Source organism: Procambarus clarkii, chromosome 64 (genome assembly GCF_040958095.1).
Source record: "Procambarus clarkii isolate CNS0578487 chromosome 64, FALCON_Pclarkii_2.0, whole genome shotgun sequence".
In the NCBI taxonomy this organism is placed as follows: domain Eukaryota; kingdom Metazoa; phylum Arthropoda; class Malacostraca; order Decapoda; family Cambaridae; genus Procambarus; species Procambarus clarkii.
This window is the reverse complement of record NC_091213.1, coordinates 25,953,977-25,970,039: the sequence shown is the minus strand read 5'-3', so window position 1 is coordinate 25,970,039 and position 16,063 is coordinate 25,953,977. Positions and strand designations below refer to the sequence as shown.

Below are 16,063 nucleotides of genomic sequence, written 5' to 3'. Positions count from 1 at the left end.
TGCCAGGGTGCTTAAAGAATGCAAAGATTAGCTTTGTGACCCACTGTCAGCCATATTTAATAAGAACATAAGAACAAAGGCAACTGCAGAAAGCCTGTTGGCCCATACGAGGCAGCTCCTATTTATGACCACCCAATCCCACTCATATACATGTCCAACCCATGCTTGAAACAATCGAGGGACCCCACCTCCACAATGTTACGCGGCAATTGGTTCCACAAATCAACAACCCTGTTACTGAACCAGTATTTACCCAAGTCTTTCCAAAATCTAAACTTATCCAATTTATACCCATTGTTTCGTGTTCTGTAAATAAATTAATAGAGTCAGGCAGAGTGCCAGAGTTTTGGAAAGTTGCTAATGTGATACCAGTTTTTAAGAAAGGAGATAGATCACTTGCGTCTAACTATCGACCAATTAGCCTAACGTCTATTGTGGGAAAGTTACTCGAATCTATAATTGCAAATAAAATTCGTCTTCATCTTGAAAAACATAAATTAATAATTGAGTCGCAACATGGTTTTATAAATGGCCGTTCATGTTTAACAAATTTGTTATCTTTTTATTCTAGCATAGTTGAGGCAGTTGATAGTGGTAAGGATTGTGATGTTGTGTACCTTGACTTTAGCAAAGCTTTGATACAGTGCCGCATGAAAGACTGATTAAAAAGATAGAGTCTCATGGTATTGGGGGTGCTATATTAAGCTGGATTAGGGCATGGCTATACCAAAGGAAACAGAGAGTTAGTATAAAAGGAATCAAGTCAGAGTGGGAAAATGTTGTAAGTGGAGTGCTTCAAGGCTCTGTCCTGGGACCTCTGTTGTTTATAATATATATAAATGATTTAGATTCAGATTTGAGTAGCAACATTTGCAAATTTGCCGATGATACGAAAATCGTTAGGGAAATTAATTCGGAGGAGGACTCACTATCACTTCAAGTTGATCTAGATAGGGTTTTGAAATGGTCAAAGGATTGGCAGATGCAGTTTAATGCTGATAAATGTAAAGTTCTGAGGTTAGGTAATGATGATAGAGTTACAAGATACGAGCTAGATGGTGTTGAGATTGCGAAGTCGGATTGCGAAAGGGATCTGGGAGTTATGATTAGTAAGAATTTAAAACAAAAGATCAATGCATAAATGTTCGTAATAAGGCAAATCGGACACTTGGATTTATAAATCGCAGCGTTAGTAACAAGACACCTGGTGTGGTTCTCAAGCTATATCCTGCTCTAGTTAGGCCCCATTTAGATTATGCAGTTCAGTTTTGGTCGCCATATTATAGAATGGACATAAATTCACTTGAACGTGTCCAGCGTAGGATGACTAAGTTAATTCCCCAAATTAGAAATCTTTCATATGAAGAAAGATTAACAAAGCTTAAGTTGCATTCACTGGAAAGGCGAAGAGTTAGGGGTGACATGATAGAGGTTTACAAGTGGGTGAATGGACATAACGAAGGTGATATTAATAGGGTATTAAAAGTATCAACACAAAACAGAACACGAAACAATGGGTATAAATTGGATAAGTTTAGGTATAGGACAGACTTGGGTAAATACTGGTTCAGTAACAGGGTTGTTGATTTGTGGAACCAATTGCCGCGTAACGTGGTGGATGTGGGGTCCCTCGATTGTTTCAAGCGCTGGTTATATGAGTGGGATTGGGTGGTTATTGATAGGAGCTGACTCGTATGTGCCAATAGGCCTTCTGCAGTTACCTTTGTTCTTATGTTCCTATGTAAAGGGCCTTGTCTAGTGACTTGTGAGCCGCTTCTTGAATCACTTTTGATACAAAGATTATTGATGTGTTTATTTGAGTGGGTGATTGAATATGTATGTGTATCTATATATGTATATATATGTACATGTACTCACCTAGTTGTGCTTGCGGGAGTTGAGCTCTGGCTCTTTGGTCCCGCCTCTCAACCGACAATCAACAGGTTTACAGGTTCCTGAGCCTATTGGGCTCTATCATATCTACACTTGAAACTGTGTATGGAGTCAGCCTCCACCACATTGCTTCGTAATGCATTCCATTTGTCAACCACTCTGACACTAAAAAAGTTCTTTCTAATATCTCTGTGGCTCATTTGGGCACTCAGTTTCCACCTGTGTCCCCTAGTGCGTGTGCCCCTTGTGTTAAATAGCCTGTCTTTATCAATCCTGTCGATTCCCTTGAGAATCTTGAATGTGGTGATCATGTCCCCCCTAACTCTTCTGTCTTCCAACGAAGTGAGGTTCAATTCCCGTAGTCTCTCCTCGTAGCTCACACCTCTCAGCTCGGGTACTAGTCTGGTGGCAAACCTTTGAACCTTTTCCAGTTTAGTCTTATGCTTGAATAGATATGGACTCCATGCTGGAGCCGCATACTCCAGGATTGGTCTGACATATGTGGTATATAATGTTCTGAAAGATTCCTAACACAAGTTTCTAAGGCCGTTCTTATGTTAGCCTACCTGGCATATGCATGTATGTATGAGCATATGTACATGTATATATAACATTAATAATTGTGTAACTAGCGTCAAAAGATTGTTATTTGCTTAGCTAAATGAACTAAAATGAATGTTTAGTTGCATTCACTGGAAAGGCGAAGAGTTAGCACAGGAACGTAGTATACCATACAAATTGAATAGATCGTATACTAATGACCCAAAGTGGATAACAAAGAATTTGAAGAACCTTATAGGTAAAAAGAGAGCTTGGTACAAAAGGATTAAAAATGGGGAGGTCACTTTAGAACAGGAATTCGTACAACTGGTTAGAAATGTTAAAAAAGAGATAAGGAAAGCAAAAAGAAACTATGAAGTTCGCATAGCAGGGCAAGCAAAGACAAATCCTAAAGGGTTTTTTCAGTTATATCGTACTAAGACTAGGGAAAGGATAGGTCCATTAAAAACTGAGACAGGTCAAATAACAGATAGTGATGAAGAGATGAGTAGTATTTTTAATAAATATTTTGTATCTGTATTTACTAAAGAGGAACTTAACAATATGCCTTCAGCCGAACAAGTCTATGTGGGTGGGGACGAGGACAGGTTGACGAGTTTAGCAGTTACCAGGGAGGATGTTCTTAAACAAATAGTAAAACTCAAACCAAACAAATCCCCAGGGCCGGATGAAGTGTTTGCTAGGGTGCTTAAAGAATGCAAAGAGGAGCTTTGTGACCCACTGTCAACCATATTTAATAAATCAATAGAGTCAGGCAGAGTGCCAGAGTTTTGGAAAGTTGCTAATGTGATACCAGTTTTTAAGAAAGGAGATAGATCACTTGCGTCTAACTATCGACCAATTAGCCTAACGTCTATTGTGGGAAAGTTACTCGAATCTATAATAGCAAATAAAATTCGTCTTCATCTTGAAAAACATAAATTAATAATTGAGTCGCAACATGGTTTTATAAATGGCCGTTCATGTTTAACAAATTTGTTATCTTTTTATTCTAGCATTGTTGAGGCAGTTGATAGTGGTAAGGATTGCGATGTTGTATACCTTGACTTTAGCAAAGCTTTTGATACAGTGCCACATGAAAGACTGATTAAAAAAATAGAGTCTCATGGTATTGGGGGTGCTATATTAAGCTGGATTAGGGCATGGCTATACCAAAGGAAACAGAGAGTTAGTATAAATGGAATCAAGTCAGAGTGGGAAAATGTAAGTGGAGTGCCTCAAGGCTCTGTCCTGGGACCTCTGTTGTTTATAATATATATAAATGATTTAGATTCAGGTTTGAGTAGCAACATTTGCAAATTTGCCGATGATACGAAAATCGGTAGGGAAATTAATTCGGAGGAGGACTCACTATCACTTCAAGTTGATCTAGATAGGGTTTTGAAATGGTCAAAGGATTGGCAGATGCAGTTTAATGCTGATAAATGTAAAGTTCTGAGGTTAGGTAATGATGATAGAGTTACAAGATACGAGCTAGATGGTGTTGTGATTGCGAAGTCGGATTGCGAAAGGGATCTGGGAGTTATGATTAGTAAGAATTTAAAACAAAAGGATCAATGCATAAATGTTCGTAATAAGGCAAATCGGACACTTGGATTTATTAATCGCAGCGTTAGTAACAAGACACCTGGTGTGGTTCTCAAGCTATATCTTGCTCTAGTTAGGCCCCATTTAGATTATGCAGTTCAGTTTTGGTCGCCATATTATAGAATGGATATAAATTCACTTGAACGTGTCCAGCGTAGGATGACTAAGTTAATTCCCCAAATTAGAAATCTTTCATATGAAGAAAGATTAACAAAGCTTAAGTTGCATTCACTGGAAAGGCGAAGAGTTAGGGGTGACATGATAGAGGTTTACAAGTGGATGAATGGACATAACCGGGGGGATATTAATAGGGTATTAAAAGTATCAACACAGGACAGAACACGAAACAATGGATATAAATTGGATAAGTTTAGATTTAGGAAAGACTTGGGTAAATACTGGTTCAGTAACAGGGTTGTTGATTTGTGGAACCAATTGCCGCGTAACATTGTGGAGGTGGGGTCCCTCGATTGTTTCAAGCACGGGTTGGACAAGTATATGAGTGGGATTGGGTGGTTATAGAATAGGAGCTGCCTCGTATGGGCCAATAGGCCTTCTGCAGTTACCTTTGTTCTTATGTTCTTATGTTCTTATGTTAGGGGTGACATGATAGAGGTTTACAAGTGGATGAATGGACATAACAGGGGGGATATTAATAGGGTATTAAAAATATCAACACAAGACAGAACACGAAACAATGGGTATAAATTAGATAAGTTTAGATTTAGGACAGACTTGGGTAAATACTGGTTCAGTAACAGGGTTGTTGATTTTGGAACCAATTGCCGCGTAACGTGGTGGATGTGGGGTCCCTCGATTGTTTCAAGCGCGGGATGGACAAGTATATGAGTGGGATTGTGTGGTTATAGATAGGAGCTGCCTCGTATGGGCCAATAGGCCTTCAGCAGTTACCTTTGTTCTATGTTCTTATGTTATGTTAACTAGAGGGTTCAGTTCCTGAACCGATTATGTGCCTCTGTAACCCTTTACACCATCGTCCACAGGATGGGGAGCATATTAAAGAAAAGAAATGAAATCTATGATTTCCTTCTCCTCACCTCTATCTTGCCTATTTATTGTCAAAGACATCAAATTTCGTCATCACAATCGACTTGAGAATGGTACAGGACTGACCGAAACTCTCTAGTGTGTGGTTTGGTTAACATCAAATCTAACTCTACGTCCTTGCTTAACCGTCAACATTGACACTGGGCCCCACACGTCTCCTGATATCACCACTTGTGCAGTTATCAGGAGGAGGACACCTTCTCACATACTGAACCTATCATAAAGAAGATGGAGACTCACCAATGTCCAGAGTGTGGAAAGGTATTCAGTTGTGTTGGAAATATGAAGAAACACATGTTAGTGCATTCAGGTGATAGGCCTTATGAGTGTCCAGAGTGTAGGAAGAGATTCAGGCGTCTTGATACAATGAAGATTCACATGCTTGTGCATTCAGGTGACAAACCTTTTGAGTGTCCAGACTGTGGAAAGAGATTCAATCATCTTGGCAATATGAAGACTCACATGCTTGTACATTCAGGTGAAAGACCTTTTGAATGTGCCGAGTGTGGCAAAAAATTTAGAACACGTGGAGCTATAATACGTCACCTTTTTGTGCATTCAGGTGATAAACCTTATGAGTGTCCAGAGTGTGGAAAGAGATTCAATCGTCTTGACTCTATCAAGACTCACAGGATGGTGCATACCCAGCGAAAGGAGTTTTGAATGTTCCGAGTGTGGCAAACAATTTAGAACACGTGGAGCTATATGGAGCGTCACATGCTTGTGCATTCATATCCTCGTCCTCTATGAGTGTCTAGAGTGTGGGAAGAGATTCAAGCTGCTTAGACATGTGAAGCAGCACAAGATGATACATTCAAGCTATAGGCTGAACACGTCGATTGCGGAAGATAATTGAGAGAATGTTGAGGAATAATGGGGCACATATTAGTAAATTAATTTATCTTTAATACAGTTTAGAAATTGAGCTTCATCATGAAAATATTGTGGTGGTCGTGAAAAATATCTCGATATCAGTTGCATGTCCTTCGGGTGCAATTGTCTCAAGTTTAGTTTGAGAAATGCGCCTCATCATGAAAAGTAAAGATCTAGAGCCATATTAATATTTTCTTCTTCTATGATAGACACCCTCTTACACCAAGCAAAAGCTAGAGGTGTTAGTGTTGAAGTTAGGTGCTCCTCATAGTGCCAAAGAGAGGTGTTAGTGTACAACAACTCAAGATTGTTCAAAGTTAAATAAATATTTGTATATCTTAACAAAGATAACACAAGTTTTAACTGTTTTTCATTCATATATTCATGAGTAAGGTTTTTCTGTTTTTGTTCCCCCTAGAACCTTATTTAACATATAATCTTTGTAGTCAGACATTTTGTTGTAATATTATCTAACATTGGATGTTGAAAGCAGTATGAGATGTATACAAAATTAAACCATTTAATTTGCAGGAGAAATATAAATTTATTATAATGAAGGAATTAAATGCTTATCAGACTACAATGTAATTTCATGTCTATTATGTGTTTTGCTTATTTATTTATTATTTATTTATTTATTTGTATACAAGAAGGTATATTGGATTTATTTATTTATGACTTTTACTACTCTTGATTAGAAATCTAAATCACTTGAGAATTATGGTAGCCTAACTGGCAATTATAACTGTTCGAGTTTGATTTTTTTAGCCTATCTTTAGCAGTTAGGTTTTTTTTCCCGAACTAACAATTATATTTGATTGAATGGCAGTTATATTAGCCTGATTTGTAATTATGTCAGCCTGACTTGAAATTTTGAAATTACGTGAACCTTACTGGTAATTATGTTAGCCTGAATAGCGATTATGTTCCTGGAAAATCATCCGAGATGTTTTCGGATAATGGATGTTGATGGAAAATCATCAACGAGCCTTTCTCGATCTCCGTAACCAGCATTTAATCTGAACTGTATGTCTGGGGGAAGATTATTGAAGCTAGAGTTTTTTTTTTTATTTTTATAAAAGAAATATTTCTGTATATTGTGCTATACAAAGTATAGCACAATATACAAGACATGAACAGAAGAACAAGAACAGAACAACAAAACATAAGTAGAAACACAGGCATAAAAGAACATTGCAGTACAAGACCCTAGAAACTCCAGGGGCATAAGACCGAATACAAAATTAAACATAATAATGGACATACAACAAACGGACGCATTACGAACATGGAAAGACACAACAACCATACACAGAATACACCAGACACGCATACATATACAAAATTAGATTTTTATAAAAGAAATACACAATATATAAACCAGACAATAGAAAACAAATCATACATACATACAGGACAAACATAGCAAAGTGCGAAAACACGGATGCAAACGAAACATACAAGAACCAAGAAACAAATTAAGGCACAATGAGAAAACCCCGTAACGGGCACTGGAGGTTACACACCCACACACACAAACAGAATGTCACAAATAAATATCAGATAAATAACATAAAACACAACACAAACACACACACCAAGTGCATAGCACAAAACATACAAGAAAACAAGCCATGCAGGGGCAAGAACAATACCCACACCACCCACACGCACAGACAAGTACACCCACCTGAAAACACCTGTTTTCCACCGGGAAAACATCATGCACAATACAGACAGAAACCAAACACACCAATAAACCAATCACTCGTACTTCTCCGGGTACTCCAGAGCAGGAAACCGTAAACAATACGCCTCCCAAACAAGTTGGAGACTGTCAGAAATCGGACACCCAGGAGTCGCAGTAGGCCGAGGCATCGAATTCGGCACTCCCGAGACAAAACACTGCTCTCGTGGAACCCAGATGGTAGAAGGGCACCAGGGAACAGGACGCACCAAGTCATCACACTGAAAAGTCACAGTTGCCGTAGATCCGTCGAGCACCTCTCCGGTCGAGAGGACAAAAGGGACAGGTTTCCCCCGAGGACGCTGGGCATACGGGCGCACACTCTGACTGCACTGCAGGCCGCACACCGGCCCGCCCACTAGAGCGTGCACACCGTTCGGTGTCAGGAACCGCACCGAGACCCGCGGAGGGGGGCTCCGCAAGGGCCCTAGAGCCCCCACCAACCGGAACAGGAGCAGAGGTCCCCCGCTTCACATCCTTCGTCAACACCACAAGGTCGCTCTTACCAGAGGCAACAGCCCACTGAGGGGAGCCACCAGCAGGAGGCACAGCATCCAACTCAGAAGGCAACACAGCGTCGGCCACATCATCATCCTCCATTTCATCCCGCTCCTCTGCCCACGACCGGCGAGGTGACGCACCCCGAGCCGAGCGACGGCGCTTAAACAGAGGCTGCTGATCGTCGGAGCTGTCACCCCCAACAAGCGGTGACCCAGAAGAACCATCGACAGGCGGCCCCAAAATCGGGGCAGCACGTTCATGCAGAACAGCAGCCTCAACAACGCGGGGCAAAAAGCCACCACTAGGAACGGAGACCGGAGTCGGAGAAGGAAGAGACACAACAGGCGGAAAGGAAGACGTTTGCACACGTGAGGTATCCAGGGATGGCGACCATACCACCGCACCGTCAGCCCCGGGAAGCACACGGCCTCCAGCAGGAGACTCAGGCACCACCCCTACAGCATCCCCCAAGGTCACCGGATGCGGATGCACGTCCACAGGCATCGAACGATGAAGGTCCGAAACAGGCGCCTCCAGGTCCCCCGAGCTCACCGGCGTATCGGATGGGCAGACACATCCGGTCCAAACGTATCGACATCCGGAACCGCCGCAGGATCCACACCAGGCACGAGCATAGAGCGAGAATCCGCCGGGGAGTCCACACGCACAGATAAGCGAGGAAAATCATCCTCTAGGAAAACTGAAGGGGCATCTGTATGAGGAGCGTCACAACCGGCCGCGACGTGGCCCTCAGCACCACACCGGAAACACGTCCGGGTCTGCCTCTGATAGAAGGTCCTCAGAGACAGCCCACGATATGAGACTCTGGACGGTATAGGGCTCGTGAGCCGCATGACAAGCGTGCGTGAACCCAGCCGGACCCCCTTCAGTCGGCCCGCACTCAAAGTGTTGAACCGGTGCTTCACCACCGACCCAAACCGCGTAAACAAGGCCATGAGGGCCGCCTCGGGGAAGGTCACCGGCACGCCATGAATACTCACAAACGTCAAGGGCCCCCAGGGATCCGAGATCTCTACAGACACAGCCGAATCCGGAAGAGGAAGCGTGCGGCCATTCCAGCGGGCCACAAACTCCCGGTATACAGTTGACTTGGCGAACGACACCGCAACACGGGCGGGCGACAACTTCTCTAGGCCCAGGAGCTCGGGGACGTCAACACGGAGGACATCGAGGAGGGCAACTTCTACAACGGGCCAACCCACATCAGCAGAAAAATCCAGCCGCACTGTGTCTAGTCTTCTGATACGGCTAGTACCAGCCCCGTCCATGCTGGCAGGTGGGGCCCCGACCAGCGGGAGCTCCACACCACCCCACAGCAACCGCCACTCAGCAACGGCAAACGACCACTGACAGCCAGAGCTCGACGTCTGCACCCTCTGGTGGCGCAGCCAGGAATCATTTGAAGCTAGAGGTGGTTGCCCAAGCATCGACTAACTCGTTTGCTCTGTGTAGAGGGTGAGGGTGTGCTACTTGGCCGATCTTATCGCCTTTAATTCTTTTAATATCCTTCCATGCCTGGCTGAGGGGGGTGTGAGAGTTGAGACTGTTAACAAAAGTTTCCCAGTTATCTTGTCTGAGCTCTGTCCTGCGTTCCCTCGCCTTGGCTAGGGCTTTCTGAAAGAGCTTGAGCATTGCTGGCGTACGTGTTTCCCTATATGCAAGCCCAACTCGTCTGGCAGTGCGTTTCATAGTTCATAGTACGTAGTTTGGGGTCATTGTAATAGGCATGGCGTTTATTACCTTTCATATCGTTCCGACTATTGGATGGTGCAGGGGGCCCGACCTAAAGGGTCAGCAAACATCTGAATGCTCTGTACTAGACCGTCGTTAAATGTCTGGACTGCATCCGAGATGCTGTGTGGCCTGTGTTAGCCTAACTGGCAATTATGTTATCCTGTCTAGTAATTATCATATCCTGGAACTAGCAATTATCTTATCTATAATTTTATAATTCTGTAACTGGTAATTTTGTTAGCCGTGTGAGGAATCGACCTTATGTTAATGTAATTTATATGAATTTATATTGAATTTATATTTACGTTAAATATTTCTATAGCAAATTGAATGAGGTTTAAGGGTCTGTATTTCATAGAATTCCCACATATCGACTCCGTTATGTGGAATTTATGGATTTATATATGTAGTTAGTCAATACTACAGTATTAAAATACATATATTAGTAATTAAAAATGGGAGGCATTATCTTATATGGCGGATTTTGTCCTAAACAACCAGTAGGAATAGAAAATTCAAAAGTTCAAATTCTATTTTTTAATCAGGTAAAAGTACACACATAGATGAACAGTTGGATTTATACATAGAGCTAGTACATTAATCATCGAGAAGAAACGAAGGAGGAGACCAATATTAACATGACCTCGTCGTGGAAAGTCATTAAGGACAGGGGTCTTAAGAAGGCCTTGACAAGGCCGCCTACAGACGCCCTGAGGACGTCAAACTCATTTGCCGTGTTGGAAAACGAGTGCTATGGTGAGCCTTTGAAAGAAACGAAGAACAACGAAGCACAGGCCCCTCAGTGCTTCGTTGTGCTCAGAAAGTTAAGGTACCTAAGCGAATTTTGGTTGTGGGAGATTCCCAGGTGAGGTATTTAGACAGGACGTTTTGTGCCAGAGATAAGGGGAAACCGGTTAAGGGTTTGCTATCCGGGAGCTGGAATTGGAGATATTGTTGAAAACATGAAAGATATTATGACAGGAAATGGGAACAAACCCGTAATTTGTATTAGTGCAGGGGATAATGATGTTAGACGAGTTAGGAGTGAGGAACTTATACAAAAATTTTACAAAGCCATAGAATTAGTTAGGAGCAAGGGAGGAATCCCGATCATATGTGGCATTCTTCCAAGAAAGAGCGTTGTGAATGAATGGTTGTCGAGGGCACTTGGTGTAAATTGCTGGCTGGAAAGATATTGCAAATCAAATGCAATATCTTTCATAGTCAACTGGGAACACTTCTATGGAAGAAGTGAAATGTATGCTCGTGATGGAGTGCATCTATCTAGGGCTGGGGTTGTTTGTTACTGTTGCGAACTCGTTAGAACCAGTGGTTACAGGCATTTAAATAAAATAAATAAATAAATGTTTATTTAGGTAAGGTACATACATACAAGAGATTTTACAAAGAATGATGGATTTATAGATAGGGCTAGTACATACAATGCCTAAAGCCACTATTACGCAAAGCGTTTCGGGCATGAAAAACTTAAATGACTAAAGATTAACACTAATTGAGTATAAAGAATAAAATGTGTTGAGAACAAATAAAAATAGAGATAAAAAAGGGGGAACATGGCTGAAAAAGCAGCACAAATACAATTAGGTCGACAAACAGCGTTGCTTCAAAAAAAACAGACATGGGTTGACAATAGAGGGGTAAGGTAGGTTACAGGGAATTTATTAGGTAGTGCTTCGTTTTTATCTTAAGCTGGTTGAGAGAGGTACAGTCTTTAACATGGTTGGGAAGGTCATTCCACATTCTGGGTCCCTTGATTTGTAGAGCATTTCTAGTTTGTTTAAGTCGAACTTTTGGAATATCAAAACTGTATTTATTTCTGGAGTGGTGCTCATGGGTTCTGTTACAACCTTCAATGAAGCTTTTGAGGTCAGGATTGGCATTACTGTTCAGCGTTTTATATATGTATAATACACATGAGAGAATGTGCAGTGACTTAATATCTAACATATTCAGAGATTTGAGTAGGGGTACCGAGTGATGTCTGGGGCCAGAATTGGATATTGTCCTAATAGCAGCTTTGTGTTGAGTAATTAGAGGACGTAAATGATTTTGGGTAGTAGAACCCCAAGCACAAATACCATAGTTGAGATATGAATAGACGAGGGAGTAACAGAGAGTCACCAGGGCAGGGCGGGGTACATAATATCTGATCTTAGAAAGAATGCCAACAGTTTTTTTTAACTTTTTTTGATATATTTAGAATGTGTCCCTGGAAATTCAGCTTGTGGTCAATGAGAACGCCAAGGAATTTGCCATCTAATTTGTTACAAATTTGGGTATTGTTTATTTTGAGATTTATTTGATTAGATGATTTATTGCCAAACAGAATATATAAAGTTTTGTCAATGTTAAGGGTGAGTTTGTTGGCAGTTAGCCAAAGATGGACTTTATTTAGCTCAGTAATTACTGTGGCATTTAGAGTAAGGGGGTCAGGACTGGAGTAAATGAAGGTTGTGTCGTCAGCAAATAGAATTGGTTTGAGGTGTTGGGAGGCATTTAGAAGGTCATTAGTGTAGATGAGAAAGAGGAGAGGGTATGCTGTCCTGAGGAATACCAATGTTGATGGGTAGGGTGGGAGAAATTGAATTATTCACAGAAACATACTGGAGCCTGTCAGTAAGGTAAGATTTGAGGTGTTGCAGGGAGTGTCCTCTGACTCCATAATGATGTAATTTAAGAAGAAGGTTTTGGTGGTTGACAGTGTCAAAAGCCTTACGCAGGTCCACAAATAACCCAACAGGGAACTCATTTTTATCAAGAGCTGCATGAATCAAGTTAATCAAACAAATAAGTGCATCGTTAGTGCTTTTTTGGGGTCTGAAGCCATATTGGAAAGAGCTAAGTATTTGGCTAGATAAGAGTAAAGCTGCTTGTAGATTAGTATTTCAAATTTTGTTGACAAGTTAGGCAGGATTGACATAGGTCTGTAGGTGTTCTCACATCTGTGAGATCACATTTGTGGACAGGGGTTACTCTCGCTTTTTTTTAGAATATCTGGAAAGGTTTGGAGTTCAAGTGACTTGAAGATCAATTGAATAGCAGGAGCTAAAGATCTGGAGTTTTTTTTTGTAAATTAAAGTTGGTATCTCCTCAAGGGCACTAGACTTGGTTTTAAGGGAAAGGATTATCTCATTGACGTCGGTGGAATTAGTAGGCTTTAGGTACAGAGTCTGGATAATTACCTGTAAGATAGTCCTTAACATCAGTACTGGAAGATGGAATATCATTTGCAAGGGATGACCCAATGGTAGAGAAGAACCTATTGAACTCAATAGCAGAATCAAAGGCTGAAAGCTGACTGACCATCGTTATTGGACAGGAGTGTTGATTTGTTATTTAAAATCTAATTTGATCCCAATATTTGTGAAATTGTGCTCCAAGTTTTTTTAATGTTGCTCTTTATTTGGGTAAATTTATCTTCGTAGTATTTAGTTTTGGCTCGTCTAATTATCTAAGATAGCAATAACGAGTAATTCTTTGAGAATTCTTTGGAGACAGTTCCTAACGTATACTTCTTCACAAGGTCATGGTTTTTATTAATGGATTTAAGTATTCCCTTTGTAAGCCAAGGATTGTTAAGCCTTTTGGCTGTGACTTGTTTTGTAAGCATAGGACAGTGGGTGTTATAAAGGATGAGAGTTTTTTGAAGAAAAGATGCTAGATTGATGTCCCCTATGTTACCTAACTCGGACTCCCAGTTGTCATTATCAGTAGCAGTTATAAAATTGTCTATAGCAGTTTCATTGTGCAGTCTAAAACTTAACTCCCTTGACTCTAGTGGTGGTTTGTTAATGTTAGTTAAGAGAAATGTATGGTAATGGTCTGTAGTGCTATCGGTGATTATACCTGAAGTAAGCGAAGCGGTTATGTTGGTCCAGATGTGATCTAGAGTCGTGGCAGTACTATCAGTGATTCTAGTAGGTCTAGTGATTAAGGGTATGAGGAAGCAGGAATTCATACAGTTGAGGAAGCTAACATCAGTAGGGTGTTCAGTCTCGCAGAGGTCAATATTAAAGTCCCCTGCGATAATTAGATGGTTATTGTTCAGTCTGTTATCGAATATTAGATTTCTAAGGTTTGAGTTGAATTCGGACACATCAGTGTTAGGCATTCCATAGATTGCACCCACAGACAGGACAGACTCGGCACCCTTGACTCTGAAAAGGCGAAGATATACTCCCCACAGCAGTCTCTAGTTCTAATGACTTTTAAGCATGTTAGTTCTTGGTGGTAGTAAAGAGCAGTACCACCGCCTCTCTGAATTTGACGACAGTTGTAAATTGCCGAGTAGTTAGGCATGTTAAAGAGTTGAGTAGTATCCTCTTTCAACCACGTTTGTTTGGGTTTAAACTGTTAGTAGATAGTGGTATGGGAATTGATAGGGAGGAAGTAGGTAATAAAAATATGTGTTTGATGGAGAAAAAATTGGCAAAATGATCAGGGAAAGAAAAGGGCCTCAAAATAACAATTCACTTAGGGTATATTGCACTGACAGTAGAAGTCTAAGAAACAAAATAAACGAGTTGAATGTTCTTGTCTGCACAGAATAAATAGATATTATTGCACTTACTGAAACGTGGATGAATGTAGAAAATAGAGAACTATTAGCTGAATATTAGTTGGTGAGTCTGGTTGGAGCTCTGAGAGCAGAGATGGATTCCCTGCGGGAGGAGGTACGACGGCTGAAACTTCGGGAGGAAACGAAGGAGGAGGCCAGTGTGGACGGGACCTCATTAAAAAGGACTGACGGGACCAGCATTAAGAAGACCTCGTCTTGGCAAGTTGTGAAAGACAGGGGTCTTAAGAAGACCTTGGCAAAACCGATAACTAATAGCCTACACCTAAGGACTTTTTGATGCATTTGACGTATTAGAGGACGAGTGCTGTGGTGAACCTGTTGTTCAAAGAGGAGGCAAAGCAACGAGAAGCATTGATCCGCAGGTCCCTCAAACTGCTCGAAAGGAAAAGGAAGAATCAAACCGAATTTTGGTTGTGGGAGATTCCCAGGTGAGGTATTTAGACAGGACGTTTTGTGCCAGAGATAGGGGGAACAGATTAAGGGTTTGCTATCCGGGAGCTGGAATTGGTGATATTGTTAGAAACATGAATGATATTATGACGGGAAATGGAAACAAGCCCATTATTTATATTAGTGCAGTGGGTAATGATGTTAGACGAGTTAGGAGTGAGGAACTAATACAGAGATTCAGGACAGCCATTGAATTAGTTAGGAGCAAGGGAGGAATCCCGATCATATGTGGCATTCTTCCAAGAAAAGGAGTGGGAAATGAATGGATGTCGAAGGCAATTGGTGTCAATTGCCGGCTGGAAAGATATTGCAAATCAAATGCAATATGATATAGACAACTGGGAACACTTCTCTGGAAGAAATGAAATGTATGCTCGTGATGGGGTGCATCTATCGAGGGCTGGGGTTGTTGTTGTTGCGAACTCGTTGGAAGAAGTGGTTAGAGGTGTTTGTTTGGGTATAAACTGTTAGCAGATAGAGGTATGGGAATTGATTTGGAGGAAGGAGATAATAAAAGTATGTGTTTGGAGGAGAAAGGAATTGGCAAAATGATCAGGGAAAGAGAAGGGCCTCAAAATAACATTTCACTTAGGGTATATTACACTAACAGTAGAAGTCTAAGAAATAAAATTAACGAATTAAATGGTCTTGTCTGCACAGAAAAAATAGATATTATTGCACTTACCGAAACGTGGATGAATGTAGAAAATAGAGAACTATTAGCTGAATATCAAATAAATGGATTTAAACTATTTCACACAGATAGATATATTAGACGAGGAGGTGGAGTAGCCATTTATGTTAGGGACAATTTGAAATGTAGTCTCAAAAAGGGAATCAAAACTGAGCCACACACAGAAACTATTTGGATAGAATTAAACGAAAAAGCTAATAGATAATATAATAGGAGTTATATATAGGCCACCAAATTTAGACAGAATGGAAGCAAAGCATCTATGGGATGAAATATCTAGAGATCTAGATCTAACAGTATTTATGTCATGGGTGACTTTAATTTTAGTGGAATA

The 16,063-nt window shown here is 41.1% G+C and overlaps 1 protein-coding gene across 1 annotated transcript; it reads left to right on the top strand.

Moving 5' to 3' along the window:
• The first annotated feature begins 5,337 nt into the window (after positions 1 to 5,337).
• LOC138354807 (zinc finger protein 92 homolog) lies at positions 5,338 to 5,772 on the top strand. Its single transcript, XM_069309302.1, has one exon. It carries the CDS (start codon positions 5,338 to 5,340, stop codon positions 5,770 to 5,772), a length of 435 nt encoding a protein of 144 aa, XP_069165403.1.
• Positions 5,773 to 16,063: the final 10,291 nt, after the last annotated feature.

Coding starts and splice junctions, on each gene's coding strand:
- LOC138354807 (XM_069309302.1), top strand. CDS start 5,338: ATGGAGACTCACCAATGTCCAGAGTGTGGAAAGGTATTCAGTTGTGTT.